The sequence below is a fragment of the Panicum hallii genome, chromosome 5 (genome assembly GCF_002211085.1).
Source record: "Panicum hallii strain FIL2 chromosome 5, PHallii_v3.1, whole genome shotgun sequence".
NCBI lineage: Eukaryota > Viridiplantae > Streptophyta > Magnoliopsida > Poales > Poaceae > Panicum > Panicum hallii.
The window spans coordinates 3,453,228-3,469,287 of NC_038046.1; the positions used below are offsets into that span (position 1 = coordinate 3,453,228).

The 16,060-nt window shown below is 50.4% G+C and overlaps 2 protein-coding genes and 1 long non-coding RNA gene across 4 annotated transcripts; all 3 read left to right on the plus strand.

Moving 5' to 3' along the window:
* Nucleotides 1–264: 264 nt before the first annotated feature.
* On the plus strand, nt 265–1,623 carry LOC112891428. The gene is made up of 3 exons (XR_003228553.1): nt 265–393; nt 1,094–1,151; nt 1,241–1,623. It is a non-coding gene; the product is annotated as an uncharacterized LOC112891428 (long non-coding RNA).
* Nucleotides 1,624–1,682: 59 nt separating this feature from the next.
* Nucleotides 1,683–2,676, plus strand: LOC112895619. The gene is made up of 2 exons (XM_025963592.1): nt 1,683–1,982; nt 2,063–2,676. Exons 1-2 carry the CDS (start codon nt 1,962–1,964, stop codon nt 2,588–2,590), a joined length of 549 nt encoding a protein of 182 aa, XP_025819377.1. The 5' UTR covers nt 1,683–1,961; the 3' UTR covers nt 2,591–2,676.
* Nucleotides 2,677–11,217: 8,541 nt separating this feature from the next.
* Nucleotides 11,218–15,708, plus strand: LOC112891828 (U-box domain-containing protein 45-like). Of its 2 annotated transcripts, XM_025958806.1 has the most exons (6): nt 11,218–11,649; nt 12,317–12,394; nt 12,722–12,907; nt 13,023–13,130; nt 13,269–14,479; nt 14,609–15,708. In XM_025958806.1, exons 2-6 carry the CDS (start codon nt 12,344–12,346, stop codon nt 15,435–15,437), a joined length of 2,385 nt encoding a protein of 794 aa, XP_025814591.1. In that variant the 5' UTR covers nt 11,218–11,649; nt 12,317–12,343; the 3' UTR covers nt 15,438–15,708. The 2 variants fall into 2 exon arrangements, with proteins under 2 accessions (XP_025814591.1, XP_025814592.1); XM_025958807.1 differs by lacking the exon at nt 11,218–11,649 and having other exon boundaries at nt 11,663–12,394.
* Nucleotides 15,709–16,060: the final 352 nt, after the last annotated feature.

Here is a 16,060-nt window from a genome sequence, read left to right on the forward strand (position 1 = left end):
TCTGCCGGACGTACTCTTGGGCAAGTCAACAGCAATAATTTGTATGGGATGGGAGTGCCCTTCGTTAAGGTGACAGTGACAATGCTTTCTGTTGGGCGCCATGTGCATTATCCAACTGCGCAACTAGAGCTCTTAACTGCCACTCGCCACTTCATTCCGGAAGACCTAAATAAATATCTCCTTTAAGGTAGCGTTTGGTTCAAGAGCGAAGTGGAACGGAGCCATTCCATTCACGTTTTGGGGGTGTTTGGTTCGCGAATCAGTGGAACGGAGCCATCCCACCTAGGGAATATTCCCCTCAGATTCGGGATGGGGAGGCTCCAATTTTTCTGGCGGACGGAGCCGCTCGCGAGCCACGCGCTCCCCACCCCCGCTCTCGTTCGAACGGATCAGGTACGCCTCCCCCATCCCCGCCCCCGTCCCCTGCTCCCCGCCGCCGCCCCCGCCCCCGGCGGTCCTCCCGTCGCCCCCGCCCCCCGCCCACGGCGGCCGCGCCCGGCGCCGCCGGCCCCGCCCCCGGCCGCGCGCCCCCCGGCGCTGGCGCCCCCGCCCCCGCCCCCGGCCGCCGCGCCCGGCCCCGCCGCCCCCCGCCCCCCCGGCGGCCGCGGCCGCCCCCGCCCCCGGCCGCCGCGCCCGGCCCCGCCGCCCCCCGCCCCCCCCCCCGGCGGCTGCGGCCGCCCCCGCCCCCGGCCGCCGCGCCCGGACCCGCCGCCCTCCGCGCCCGGCGGCCGCGCCCGGCCCCGCGCGCCCCTGGCCGCGCGCACGCCCCTGCCCCTGCCTCCGCTACGGCCGAGCGCGCCCCGTCCCTGGCCGCGCGCGCGCCCCTGCCCACGGCCGAGCGCGCCCTGCCCGTGGCCGCGCGCGTGCCCCTGCCCCTGCCTCCGCTCCGTCCCACGGCCGAGCGCGCCCCTGCCTCTGCCCCCTGCCCATGGCCGTGCGCTGCCCACGGCCGCGCCCGCCCCCCGCGCCGCGCGTCCACGGCCATGCCCTGCCCACGCGCGCCCCCGGCCCCCTGCCTCCGCCGCCTCCTGTCTCACCCTCTCTGTCTTGTGTAAATTTTACAGTGACCAACGTATCTCTTTCCATTTTGCAGGAGCCCGTGAACTTTCCGGCAGCACGAAATTTTACAACAAAGTGCACTGCAGCTCAAGGTATATTGATCAAACGCCGCTTTACATTGATAATTGGTAATATTATTTCGATCCTATGCAAATAGTAATTTCATTTACGTTGTCTATAGATGGATGAGGAGGATCAGATTCTTATGTATGCCGCTGTTGCTTATATGTGGCTTTCGATGATGGCAATGATAATTAAAACTAGGAAGAGAAAACGTCATAATCATGCTCCCGTAGGACAAATTAGCTATGGTCCAATTGATGAAAGAGATAAGAAAAGATTAGATTATCTCAATGATAAAATTTGGAAGAATGATACGACGTGTGTCAATATGCTTAGGCTTAACAGAGCATCATTCTTCCGCTTTTGTAAACTCTTTAGAGATCGTGGGCTATTAGAAGACACTATACACATGTGTATTGAGCAGCAATTAGCGATGTTTTTGCACACCATTGGACACAATCAACGGAATAGGGTAGTTGCTACTAATTTTGGTAGGTCTGGAGAAACCGTTAGCCGGTACTTCAACAAAGTTCTTCATGCTATTGGAGGGAGAGGTCAAGGGTGGCACTGTTTGGACAGCAAGTCAATCCAGTTTTGTTCAAACTTTTCTTGCTAACCTTGTTGTTGATGGAACCAAAACCTCTACGGGTTATAAGAAAGTTCATCTCAACGCTTGTGCTAAGGCGTTGAATGAGCATTTCAAGATTAATAGAAGCGGTGAACAGATTGCCAATCATTTGAAAACATTGAAGAAAAAGTATGCTAGGATCAACATACTTAAGAACAAGAGTGCTTCTTGTTGGGATGATGAAAATTTTATCATTCGTTGGGATCATGAGATGTATACTAGTCATTTCAAGGTAACTACATTGTTGCGCTTTATAACTTATTTTGTTATTCGTGTTGCCTTATGTATACTAATTGTCTTGTTCAATATTAGGATGAAGAGGGAAAGGATAGAAACAAGGGTGATGACGAGTACATAAACAAGCCGCTCCCGTACTATGCCAATCTAGCTACCATATTTGGTGACAGTGTTGCAACGGGACAATTTGCAAAGATGTCAAGTGAACCTCTTGGGGTAGATGCTGATGAGGAAGCAAACAAAGAGGAGATGAATGTTGGGACAACCTCTAATGGTACTCTTGCCCAAGAAGACACAGCGGCTTCAGGAAATAGGCCATCCAAGAGAACCAAAAGGGATGACAATGGAGCTGATCCTTTGATTGAAGCCCTTGATCGTGGTACTGAAACCATAGCTAATGCCATACGTGATGCAGCATCAAAGAAAGCTTTGCCACCGGGTTTGTTTGAAGCTGTGGATAGCCTTCCTGGTTTTGAGCTTGAGCACAAGGCGGAGTACTACTCTTATTTGTTGAACAATCCTAATATTGCACATGGCTTCATGGATGCGCCGCTGTTGTACAAGCTCTCTATGGTTACCAAGTTTGTTAATTCTAATATGTAGGCTTGCTAGTTAGCAATCGCACTTGGCTTTTGGTTGTATCCATGAACAAGGCACTATGGATTATTCTCTATGCTTGTTTTATGTGACATGAACTTGTATGTCATGGTCGTATATATGCCATGAACCTAGATGAATCTTTATGTTTATTCTTATGTATGTCGTGATGAACTTGGATGAATCTCATGGTTATTCTCTATGTATGTTGTCATGAACTTGGATTATTCTCATGGTTATTCTCTATGTACGTTGTCATAAATTTGGATGATGGATCTCCAATAGTTGTAATATTTGTTTCATGTGATGGTTCTTATTATTTTTGTATGAATTATTGAGCTAAGACATAAAAACGTTACTATTTTTTACTTGACTTGACTCCTGAACCAAACACTGGATGGAGCCGCTCCATTTCAGTCACTCTGCAACCAAACAAAAAACGGAACGGCTCCATTCCAGTTACTCTGCAACCAAACAAAAAACGGAGCGGCTCGGTTCCAGTTTACCAAACACGGGACGGAGCGGCTCCGTTCCAGAATCTGGGATGGAGCCGCTCCGTCCCACCTGGCTCTGGAACCAAACGCTACCTAAGGGAAGCCATCTTAGGCTTAGCTTATCGGATCCTTTCGTCAAGAGGCAAAAAATCGTGATCCGTGGAGTATGGAACGCTCCATTCCTCTTTAAGCGACACTCTAGAAGAGAGGAGGAAAGGAAAACAAGAACTAACCACACGCAACGCAAGTACTTTTTAAAGTTTTACCATAGTGAGAAAGTGAGAAATCGGTGAGGGCTCGTCAACGCAGCCTCGACGCGTGGCGGCAAGGGCACACAGCAGCGCACGGACACGGCAAGTACGAAGCTCACGTCGGCGTCGCCGTGGCTGTTCGTTCATATACCTGGCTGGCCCTTGTGCTCCGTAGCCGCCCCCCGCCCGCTCACCCCCCACCCTCCCCGCCTCAAACGCGACGCCGGGAGGTGGGGGGAGCGGCGACCCGACGCAATCCGACGGCGCTGCTGCCCCGGCGGCCGCTGTCCGTTGCGCCACATGCGCTGCACCCGGGAGCCGTCCGTGTCCGTCGCCTCCCATTAAGAAGTGAAGTGGCCGTGTGGCCGAGCCCGGTCGATCCTGCGACGCGAGGCCGGAGAGCGAGGGAGGTAGGGGGAACACCGTCATGTGCGGCTCACATGCTCGTTAGAGGCCAGAGAAGGTCTCTTGACCAGAGGGAACGAACCATGCCATACGATGATGACGCCATCTCGACGAGTTCTATCCTGCACCTCGTTAGGTTTTCTTGCTTGCTTTGGGGTGCGTGCGTGTGCATACTACCATCGCTAAATTGTAATGTACTAGAGAGGCCAAAGTTTGCAATTATATCTGCAAGGGCATTCAGGCTGTAGCTAACAGGTAGGCTTGCTGCTTCTGTTGGTGGTGGCAAAGGAGGAAGAAAGAAAGGAGCGAGAGTCTGGTAGGCCGATCTAGTAGGGCATATGCGTGCACATGTGAATTCATCGCTCGGCGCTTTCTGTTGATACTGCTACTGTGTACATAGCATCGATCGGGCGGGCGTACCAACGTGGCCATCACTGGCGCATTGATCATGACCGTTTCTATTAGTGACGGTTGGTGCCTGCCGTTGTTGAGGTAGTTAAGCGGTGGCACTGACCAATTTTCAGGTGAGAACTGCTTTCACTATGAGCCAGCCATCTCCATTCCATTCAGCATCATGCATTGAGACCGAGAGGGGTGAAGAATTTACTGGAGGGAAAAGAAAACATCTTGCTGCGGTGTCAGACCAAAAGGAAAGTAGAGAGAAAAACAACCGCAAAAATTCGGCCGGTGCAGTGTATGTGCCGATAATTCAGCTGTTTGCTGACTCCTGGGAAGAAAGGCATCATATCATATGCTCCCTCCGCGTTAGCAGGAACCTTGACCTCGATAGTCATCCCTGGGCCCATATACCTAAAATTGGCCAAATAAATTAAGGGAAAAAAACTAGTATTTATCTATTTCGAGAAAAGGATAAACATCAATTCCATATGCAACCATTAGTTTTTTGGTCCTATTTATTACTCACATACTAATTGCGTGGTATTTTACTTTATTTCTCTTTTCCATATTAGTTACGTGCCATACCATTTTATAGTAACTCATTAAGCAAAACTTGTGCCGGTCCATGACCAAAGGCAAGATAAAAATGCTGATACACGCACGGACTAGGAATTCATGATTGGCCAGTCTCCTCTTGCAGGTCGCCTTTCGGTATTAAGACCGGCCGGGAATCGGGCCGCTTGACTAGCAAAGCTACCCACATCCACATATATACACGCTCGCAGCTAGCTCGGCTGCCACTTGATCTGATTTTGATCGGACTAATGATGAGCTAGCTAGTGCCGACTACTATGAATTTGCAAATGGGTGACGGGACGACGACCGGTCTCTAGCCCCTACCTATCGTCCACACACTAAACTTCTACTCGTGATGAAGGCGCCTTTTGGGGGGTGTTTATGAGCACGACCCTTTCAGCGTGTCCCCGTCCATCCTCCAGCTAACTCTGTCGGGGCCAAACAGTTCTGGATGCAGGTGCTAAACGGTGAAAGCGTTAAATTTTAGTACTAGTGTATCCAAACAGAAGTTAATTAAAACTTAAAAATTTTAGCATGTGTATGATTGCTAATATGTGCTAAAGTTTAGCGCTTAACTTTACCTCCTCCAAATAAACCCTTAGTGTGCTGCTAAGAGCTATCCATGTGATGACAAGATCGATCGATCGGAGCCACAAGATGTACGTGGCTGCAATGCAAGTTCAGTAGCGGCGCCAAAGGCAGATGCAAGCAGTTTCAGTTAGCTAGCAAGAAAATTACACCGAGTTGTCGGATGAGTCGAAGAGCAGAGCAACGCAGCGACCGGATCATAGTGACAACGCGAGCAGCACGTACGCGGCGTAGACAGCATGCCAGGAGATGGATAGGGACGGCACTGTCGATCGTACGAGGAAGTTGCATTGAGCCGGCCGGTGCCCGCTGGCGGCGGGTTGATGAGTGAGCCCACGGCGAGCTGCCGGCGGAGAGCTGTATATATCTGCAGCTAGTAGGCGGCACAGCATGCATGCAACCACGCCATTATATTAATTTCTCCAAGCTCTGAAGCTTTGTGTTTGGGCTGGGCTGGGCCACTCGACATGAATATGATATGATAGGGTTAGTGTGACGTGATCTGAGTGTACCGGCACTAGTACTGTTCAGTTTTTGTGGTATTTTTGCATGCTGCCGCCGGCGGCTTCGTTCATTCACTTGGCCTGGGGAGAGCGACGACGAACAACTCGACCGATGAGCAAGAGGATGGAGCCGGGACGATCGCAGAGGTTGCAGGGAGGGCAGGCGCCGGCCGCGCCCAATCATTGGTGCCGCCGGCAGGGGCGACGGCTCGAGCTTGCGTTGCTAACCCAGCAACAGCTAGCATTGTTATTGCATTTTCTCTCTCGTGTGATGACCTGCGCCGACCATCCATTGGCGTGTGGTGTCATCCCCATAGCCTTGTCTCCCAAGAGCTGCCTTGGGTTGGCATGCATCATCATGCTTGCTGCTGGGGCACGGATCGAGAGGGAGCTCGCGGCTCGCGGCTCCTGATGCGATCGAGCAACAACCTTCTGCCCTCGAGCCCTTCTCTTTCTCTTGGGCGCCTCTGCTGCCGTATGGCGCGCATGCAGAGTCTACCAGCAGATCAATCTGGAAGCAGTTTTCCATGTACACCTTTTCCCCCTGGTGATACTGTGAAAAATACACGCACGCATCTCTCTTAATTAGAAGAAGAAAAAAAAACAAGCAGCTGCCGACGAATTAGCCCCAGAAATGGGTGTCGGTGACCGGCCGGGCCCATGGATGCAGATGGGGGGTGCCCCTGCGATCACTGGCGACGATGGGATGCCCTTGAACTCTGCCCGATCGATCACTTGGGTGGAGGGCTAGAGGAGAGAGCGAGCTCGAGGCGGCCAGGCCACCTGCAGAAGCCCAGCAGGAATCTGGCATGTGGTCGATGCCGACCACGAATCAAATCGAAATTAACGCGCGCGCTCCGGCGTAAGTAGAAGTAGTGCGACAAAAAGCAACCTTTCCTATTCGGTTCATTCCAATTAGGAACGACGAGCGGCTAGCAGATCCTACGAAAACCCACCCATTCAGATTTTCAGAGATTCAGAAACAGAACTAGCTACTAGAGCAGTAAGCAGTAGCTTAATTAAAACTTTGCCAAGTGGACGGTGCATGATCCAACGCCCTGTGCATGCCCAAAATCAGTGTCGACCAGGGACTCGTACGAACGGACGGGCCGATCGAGCGATGCCCATGCGTGCACGCCGGGACAAGCCTTGATGGCTGGTGTGCGTCAGCCGCCGGCCCTCAGGTACGTGTTCTGAAGTGAACCTGAAGGGATCGGAGACGGCCAGTCGCATCGCATCCAACACGGATCCAAGCAGATGCAGGGCAGGGCACGGCGGTGGCGGACTGGCGGTGCGTGCCCGCGGGGCTTCCGGGCTTTGGTTGGTTGGATGGATGGAGCTCACCAAACAATGCCTGCCTGCGTGCATGGGCGATGCATCTCGACGGGATCGTAGCTGCGGATGCACGTGCCGTAACGTGCTCCGGTCCTCTCTCCGTGTGTGCAGCTTGGCTTCTGCTCCACAGGAATTTCAGCTGCAAAATGCTCGTTTTTTTAGTATTAAATCACCGTACCTCTCCCATGCACTGCTAATTTTGTTATGTTATTACTGCTCGTAGAAGTAAATAAATCGGAGATCTCACTTGGCACGTGTACATACAGCTAGCTAGCTGTACGCGCACGGTGGCACGTGGTACGGACCACGTCGGCTCCAAAGCACGAGGAGGCCGCGCCGCGTGGAAAGCCGGGCCATCGGTGGCTGCAGCCCTGCCAGCACACAGCGCCGACGTGACAGCCGGCCACGGCAGGGCTGCCGGCTGCCACCGTGGTGCCCCCCGCACCGTCAGCCGGGCCCCGCCGCCGGCGTCGGGACGCGCGGCGGCATCGCCCCGACCCCCGTCATCGGCTGGCTCGTATCGTACGCACGATCCCGCTGGCCCAGGGCGCCGCCGTCCGTCCACGTGTGCGACGGCAACAGCGGCCGTTCGATCCCGGCTTCAATGTGTGGGGCCCCCGGTACAGCGGCCGTGCCGCCTGCCGCGCGCGGCACCCCCCCGTCCTCTCTCTGGTCTCCGGGCTCTGGGTCGTCGTCGCGGCCGCCCGGCCGGCGGCGAGCCGGGACAGGGCAGGCGAGCTATCGCCGAGCCGCCCAATTACTACCGCTGCCTGGCCGGCCGGCCGGCCGCATGTGCCGCTGGCCTTTCCGGCTCCGGCGGCCGCCCGTCTCCCATCCCATTCTCTCCTCTCCCCCACCCCCCACCTGTCCGTGGCGCCTCCGAATCTCCAATCATCGCGAGATTTTTCTTTTCCCTCCGATTCATCACCAGACAGATGCAAACACAGCCGCCCATCTACAGCTGTGCGTACGGTACGTGCGCAGTAGTACACTCTACATGCTTGCAATTAGTACAAAATTGTGGTTGACGCCAGGTCACTTGGGCATTTGTGCATCCTAGGTTAATATAAACCGATGGCCTGCCCGGCGATCAATGCCGCCACGTGGTTGACGAAGAAGCTTAACCAAGATTACACCGCCGGCGACACCGGCTTAGCGGCGCCCTGATTCGCCGTCCGAGATGCAGTAACATGCGTGGATGGAGGGTGTGGTTGATGGACGAAGTCAGAGTTCTGTACAGGGCCAACAGTACAGTGATGGGTGACGGGTCGTTTTTGCAGTGTGCTACGTGCCACTGTTGCCGTGGATGGTGAATTGCTCCCGTGGGCTACTGTGCACGTAGCAGCAGTAGCGGCAGTATTCGGCTCCGTTTGTTTGTTCCGGCCTCCGCCGATTTTAAATGCTCGATTTTGAAAAATACAAAAATTAGATGGCTTCTAGAATTAAGAATCCAGCCGATTATGGATTCGTGTGGAGATTGGAGGATACAAATGCTGCCTACAACTGCAGAATACCGTGTAAATTGATTAAGCCTAAATAAACCTTCCTTTTGGTATCCTCCAATCTTTTGGCCACACATTCACATGACCCTCTGGTAGCTAGCTCTCTTCGTTCACAAATGATTTGGATCTTGGAGGTTCCGATCCGCTCTGGTCTTGATGTGTAGCGTACTACTGCTACTAACTTCTGGTCTCCGTGCGAGGAGCGTTAATTCGGTGTAGGGCTGCCTGCTTGTACCTGCAGCCTCCCATAACCGCGAGCTTGCCAACTGACCACCATACTCGCTTAGAGAGGACCGCCCATGGCTCCCTGGGATTCTCTTTTTCTCAAAATGAGTGAGTGCTCTTTACTGAACGATTTGCATCTTTTTCAGGATTATTAGGCTGCATTCTTCTCTCCATTAGTTAAGTTGCTTTTGTTTCGGAGATGAGGATGCTTGCACACTTTATTTCTCCATTCTAAAAACAAGGATTATTAACTAGTAAATAACTAGTGGTCAGCATTGCTCGTTCAGGATTGTTGGTGCAGAAACATGCATCCAGCACTCTGAAAAGGTTAGAAAGGGCGCCAAAAGAAAGACGAGCGCTTCAAAAGGAGCGAGCTCGCAATAATCCCAGACCGTGGAAGAATTAGTGGTCAATTCTCCCCCTCCCCTTTCTTTAATCCGTCACCAAGCTTGGCGAACTCGTCCACCCAACAGCAAGATCTTTTCCCTTATTCCCTGCCCCTAAAGACGCTGCTAATAATTCCTTGACACGTACAGGCCTGCCCTATCATCCATGGCTCCGTCCCAAGTGTGCCTGTCGCCTAAAGCCCCATGGCATCGCCTCAAAGCTAGCCAGCACTTGCCGTCTCCTCTTAAACTAGCTAGCTCTCTGACGACCGGATTAGAATACACCTAAACCTACCCGGTGACGCATGATTTGGTCTCTCTGAGGATCCACTGGAAAGCAAGGCTTGATCTAACTCTGACAAGTTTTAAATCGTAAAAAAAAAGGGAGACGCATGGAATCATCTGCCAGTGGAGGGGCCATTCAGACATATTTATGCGTACTTTTCTCTTAACTAATCGGCTGGGTAGTACTGGCGCATAAACAATCTTGTTGGGATGTCAAGATTTGTTTGTTTATACCGCCTCCTGTCTCAGGGCTGTGGTTTGGTTGCGGCATCTGATGGATGGATGGAATCAGAGATCCCTTGCAGCAAAGGGAATAGAAAAGCCCCCCACTTGGATGGAGGGGGGCTGCTAGCACTAGAGCTTCGATCCAGTTGTTAAGTTTGGGATCTGATTTTGGTGCCATTTGCACATTCATCGGTGGGTTCAGTGTTTAGAGAAAGAAAGAGTGTGCTTGGGAGTGGCAATGTTTGGCCACAGGCTTATGCAAGTTGGCTTTAGTTTGGAGAAGTGTGTGGCAGAAACATCAATCATTTGCTGGCTGCAGAAGATGCAGCGATTTGCGTGACATCACAGCACTGTTCTCGGCTAAGTACTACAAGGTACTTGTGACTTGTGTGAGAGAGACACCCAAAAAAATCAATTGTATTCATTTTCCCCATGATTATTTTAGGAAAAAAAGGTAACTTTCCGTTTGATGAGTTATTTCGTATACATATCACTAGTTCAGATACGCTGATGAGATGCTTTTCTTCGTTGCAAAGTGAATTGAAAAACAAGAAGACATAGACATTTTGAAAATTTTGACCAAGTAGTTTGGACATCAATATCATCGTGGAGAGGGAGTGAGACTGTGAGAGGAACAGAACGGAACATCACGACTTGCCATCTAGGTTATCTTGCTTTGATTGGGATCCCTTCCTACACTTGTATTTGACATGCCTCCTTGGATGTATGTAAGTATGTAACTATGAGAACTCATACACGGATCGAATGAACCCTTCATGAACAGTGACATTTCTCCTACTTTTACTCAAACGAAAGACAAACGGCGGCTTACCAAATTTCCTAGCTAGTACTTATCCACAACTATAATCTAAACAATTTCTAAGAAAGCCTAAAACGTTTTTTCTCCACATAAATGTCGAGTATGATGCACACCAGACCACTCTATGGTGTCTAGAATTTTCAACAGTCAATCCTTGTATCGCTATCTATAATGTTTCTAAAAGACAGCCACAACTCGCTATCTATAATGTTTCTTCCATTACTAAATAAGAACTAGTAGAGGAAATACATGGTTGAAGCAAAGAAAATAGAAAACTGAACAGATAAACAAAACCCAAAACCATACGTCCTATGTTTGAGTGTGAATTTTGTAGAATTTCATTCAAACACACATGCTTACAAACCAACCATGCTGCAAGCCCACATCTCACATTGTCCAACTGACAAATCATTTCCAAGAAACTAAAAAGCTTATCCAAACTCCACCACAAGCAATGATGCAACAAAGAATAAATAAAAAGAAACAGAGAAGGGAGCATGAACCATTCTTAAGAAACCTTTTAAAGAAACTAAAACCCCACAGGGAAAAAAAGAAAAGGCATTTATTTCACTTTCCCGGGCCCAGGCCCTGAAATCTGAATAAAATCCACTCTCAACTCTAACGTCCCCCCCACTCTCCATTATTCCTCCCTTCCTCTCTCCTCTCTCTCTCCTTCCCCACCGCCCCACGCTCCTCCTCCTCGGCCGCCGCCGTCGCCGGCGACCTCCGGAGCCACGTGGAGACCTCTCCGGTGAGATTCGTTTGCCGTCAGCGCAGGTAGAGATCAAAGCTTGAGCGTGGTGAGTGTGCCCGCCAAGGCGTGGCTGCATTCGGCCTCCTGCTCCTCATCCACGAGCGCCCGCAGCCTTCCTGCAAGGCTGGCTCTGGAGGCCCAGCCTAGGCTCCCAGCTCGCCACCGCCAGCCTTTTGTGCCGCCGCTGCACTGTCACTCCCTCCCTCAGCCGGATCCTCGGTCCACTGCCACCGCCGGCGCGGAACTCCTCCCTCGGTCCGGTGGAGTGGCGGGGGGTGGAGATCCGTCCTGCCGAGGAGTAATTCCTTCTTTCCTTGGTGAGTAATCCTAGCTTGTTTGGATGGATGCTCCGAGAGTTCCATTCCTTAACTGTAGCCTGTAGGCATGACCAATCAAATCCACCGTTGAGGTGTGGATTTGCGTTCTGCGTGGCGCCACGCTCTTCCTCAGCGCGCAAGATTGATCTTTATATTTTGGAAAATGAAAATGTCGTTTCATCTGATGCCCCAACGCTCTCTCTCTCCACCCCTGAAGGCTGAAGCTGCCGACATCTGTTTTCTTTTTCCTTCTTCCTTTATTTTTTGACATGATGAGAAGAGTCAAATGCGGAACGCTGGTTATATTGGAGCTTTAGATTTTTTTCAAAACAGGCGAATTTGGTAGATAAAAAAATGTCTTGGGCTCCAGGAACTGGAAATCACAAATTTTATAGAAGTAACGTCCTTTTCAGTGGTCTGTTTCTGAAAGCCATAGTTGATTCTTGGAGGACAGTGGACTGTGGGCTTGCCAGTAGATTTCAGCCATTCCTATCTCTTCCATTTCTACTCGTAATGGCTGGATATTTGCTTCGTCCCATTCTCCAATGTCCAAACCTGTTATCTCCTTTTGTCCTAAGGAAAAGCCTATCTAATTTTATCAGAAACTTGAGAATGTTTAGAGTGAAATGCTAATGTTATTCGTTGTTCTTGTGAGTCCTGTAATCAGATGTTGGAGCTCAGGTAGCAGTCAACAATGGATGCGATAGAGGCCGAAGAAGGTCCTTTTCTGGCTAACGATGCCAAGGTATCATCACTTCCTGTTAATCTTGTGCTGTCTATCTTTTGTAAGTACATCCTAAAAGCTTTCTATGTTTGTTGGATCAATGAGGGTTACTTTTCTTTTCCATACTCTTTTAAGGAGTAACATTTTCAATGGTTAGTACAATCACAATGCTTTGATTTCTAAAAGGTTCTTTTTTCTTAAAAAAAACTGCTACTCAACAGGGGTCTTTGTACGATATGGAGCAAATAATAGACTTACAATAAGTTACTGGAACATATACCATCTCTCTTTGGGATTTGCTTAATCTCACTACAAAATCTGAATAATTTTTTTACTTTGTTTATGCAGTTGCATGCAGGAATTTGTAGAGCATTTCTTCCTGCTGTATCTAAGCTTTCCACCATTTTCCCTTTCATCGAAGCATCAAGACCAAGAAGCAAGTCTGGTATACAGGCATTGTGTTCACTACATGTCGCTCTAGATAAAGCCAAAGGGCTTCTTCAACATTGTGCTGACAGCAGCAGGCTCTACTTGGTAATTTCATGCTTCCCTCTGCCCTAGTACAACACACTGGATAGAACCACAATTTCTTTTGGACAGTTGTGCAATTGGAACAGTTTTCTTAACAGTGATTTTATTTTACTTCTAGGCCATCACCTCGGAAACTGTGCTTTTGAAGTTTGAAAAATCTAGAAGCCAGCTTCAGGAAAGTCTAAGGCGTGTTGAAAGCATAGTAACAGAAGATATCAGCTGTAAGGTATATTGTGCAAAGAAACACATCTAGTCAATATCTTTGGATCACGGTTCTCTGACCTTTTGCCTTTGTCACTTTATGGTTTTGCAGTATATTTGAATGTGCAGTACTTACTGACACCCTGAACTTGTTTCTGTACAGATTACAGAGATTGTTAGCGAGTTGGAGGAGATTGTCTTTACATTGGATCGATCAGAGAAGGAAGCTGGTGACGATGTGATCAATTTGCTCCAGAGGAACAATAAAACAAATGGTTCCAGTGATAGTGGGGAGCTTGAGGTCTTCCACATGGCTGCTCTGAAATTGGGAATTACATCTTCTAGGGCAGCACTTACTGAGAGAAGAGCCCTCAAGAAGCTAATCGAGAAGGCTCGTTCTGATGATGACAAGAGGAAGGAGCTTGTTGTGTCGTACTTGTACAATCTCATGAGGAAATACTCAAAATTCTTCAGAAGTGAGGCTGGTGATGATACAGATTCTCAAGGATCATCTCCCTGCTCGCCTACAGTATTAGGCATGGATGACATGTACGGACCCTACGGCAATGGCCGAGCATTCAGTAGACAGCTTTCGAGCATTCAATCGTTCAATTCGAGGTTTGGATCTTTCAATTCTAGGCTCGGATCATTCAATTGCAGGCGTGGTGGTGGTCCAAGGTCTGAAAATATGTCAATGCCTCCTGAAGAACTTAGGTGCCCTATTTCCTTACAGCTCATGTATGACCCAGTCATCATTTCATCTGGACAGACTTATGAGCGTGTTTGCATTGAGAAGTGGTTCAACGATGGTCACAGCACATGTCCTAAAACTCAGCAGCAACTTGCCCACCTGTCATTGACTCCAAACTATTGTGTGAAGGCCCTGATCGCCAGCTGGTGTGAGCAGAATGATTTTCCAGTTCCTGATGGTCCACCAGGATCTTTTGATGTAAATTGGAGACTTGCTTTCTCAGACACTGAGGCTACAGGTTGTGTGCCTGTTGAAAGTTTTGATTCTACCAATGTGAAGAGTGACAAGGTTGTCCCGATGGAGAATATGAGAAAGGAGGAGCCGGCAAACAGTGAATCAGGAACGCTGGATGACAGCTCTTGTAACGATTTTGATTTGAATGAGGGCTATGGGAACTTGCTGCTCTTACTTCATGAAAGAAGCAACATGAACAAGCAGTGTAGGTTGGTGGAGCAGATAAGGTTTCTTTTGAAAGACGACAAGGAAGCAAGGATCCAGCTGGGCTCAAACGGGTTTGCTGAGGCGCTGGTTGAGTTCTTGAGAAATGCTGTGAGTGATGGAAATGAGAAGGCACAGGAAGTTGGTGCCATGGCTCTTTTCAACCTCGCAGTGAACAATAACAGGTACTACTTCCTAGTCATCCTCACCAATTATTGCCAGTTGAAAATATCTAGGGTGTATATTAACTCAAAATTAGTGAAACTGTTTTTTTCCTAGCATCTTTGCTTATCAATACCTTTTTTTTATTTCAGAAACAAGGGACTCCTGTTATCTGCTGGAGTTGTCGACCTACTCGAGCAGATGATATCAAATCCACGCCTATTTGGTCCAGCCACGGCACTGTACCTTAACCTTTCCTGCCTACCTGATGCGAAGGCCGTCATCGGTTCGAGCCAGGCTGTGTCATTCCTAGTCGACCGTCTGTACAGCCAAGAGGCCGGCGACACGAAAAGCAGCTCCTGCAAGCATGACGCCCTGTACACGTTGTACAACCTCTCGAACCACCAGGCCAGCGTCCCAGCGCTCCTTACTGCAGGCATTGTGGATGCTCTCCACTGTCTCCTCACCGAGTCTCCAGCAACGGAGGGCCTCGGTTGGACAGAGAAGGCGCTCGCTGTGCTCATCAGCCTCGCAGCAACCCAGGCTGGCAGGAAGGACATCATGTCCACCCCGGGTTTGGTCAGCACATTAGCAACGCTGCTCGACACGGGTGAGCCGACGGAGCAGGAGCAGGCCGTGTCGTGCCTCCTGGTGATGTGCACGGCCGATGACAAGTGCATAGCGCCAGTGCTCCAGGAAGGAGTGGTCCCGTCCCTGGTCTCCATCTCGGCGGCTGGTACTGGGAGGGGCAGGGAGAAGGCCCAGAAGCTCCTGAAGCTGTTCCGGGAGCAGAGGCAGCGGGACGCACCACCGCCCCAGCAGCCCCAGCAGCAGCAGAGCCAGTTAACAGAGGCCGGGAATGGTGGTGCCATCGTGTGCCACCGGGAGTCGAAGCCACTGTGCAAGTCCAAATCGCGGAAGCTGGGGCGGACGCTGAGCTCGCTGTGGAAGAACAGGGGCTTCTCGCTCTACCAGTGCTAGGATGCTAGAGTAGGGTTGGGTTGATCAGTGGATATGTACATCTCCTTTCTGCCCTGTTTCCCTCCTGATCATTTCCTCTCTTTTTTTTTGGCGGTGCCGTTTTCTACGGGTAAAGCAAAGACCTTGATGTTCTTCCCCCCCTGCTCGGTGGGGTGATGTAGGGCATTTTCCACGTCTACAGTTCTACCTATGTCAAGAGATGTGTACAGTTGTTTCTTCTCTATAAGATCAGATGCTGCTTCTCTGTCATTCCAGCATCCTTTGCAAGCAACCGAAGATGCATAGCTCGTTTCCTGAGGCCAAGAGACACTGTTGTTGACAGCTGATGCGCCAAAAGGCTCTTCGCTAGACGCTACTACAGCGTCGGTAAGTAGGGTAAGACTGACAGCAAATAAGCCTGGTGAGAGATAATGACACCTGGTGGTGGATGATGGCATTGACGCATCCTGCCGACAGAGGATGATGAGCCTAGTGACTCGGCTCGCATGGAATTGACTTGACTCCATGTTTCTTCTGTTGACGTTTCGGCCCGACATCACGGGTTCCTACCCGAGATGTGCATTTGGCACGGACGCGAAATGCGATCCGTGAATTTTGCTGGCCTCTCAGCCATTGGACTGGTT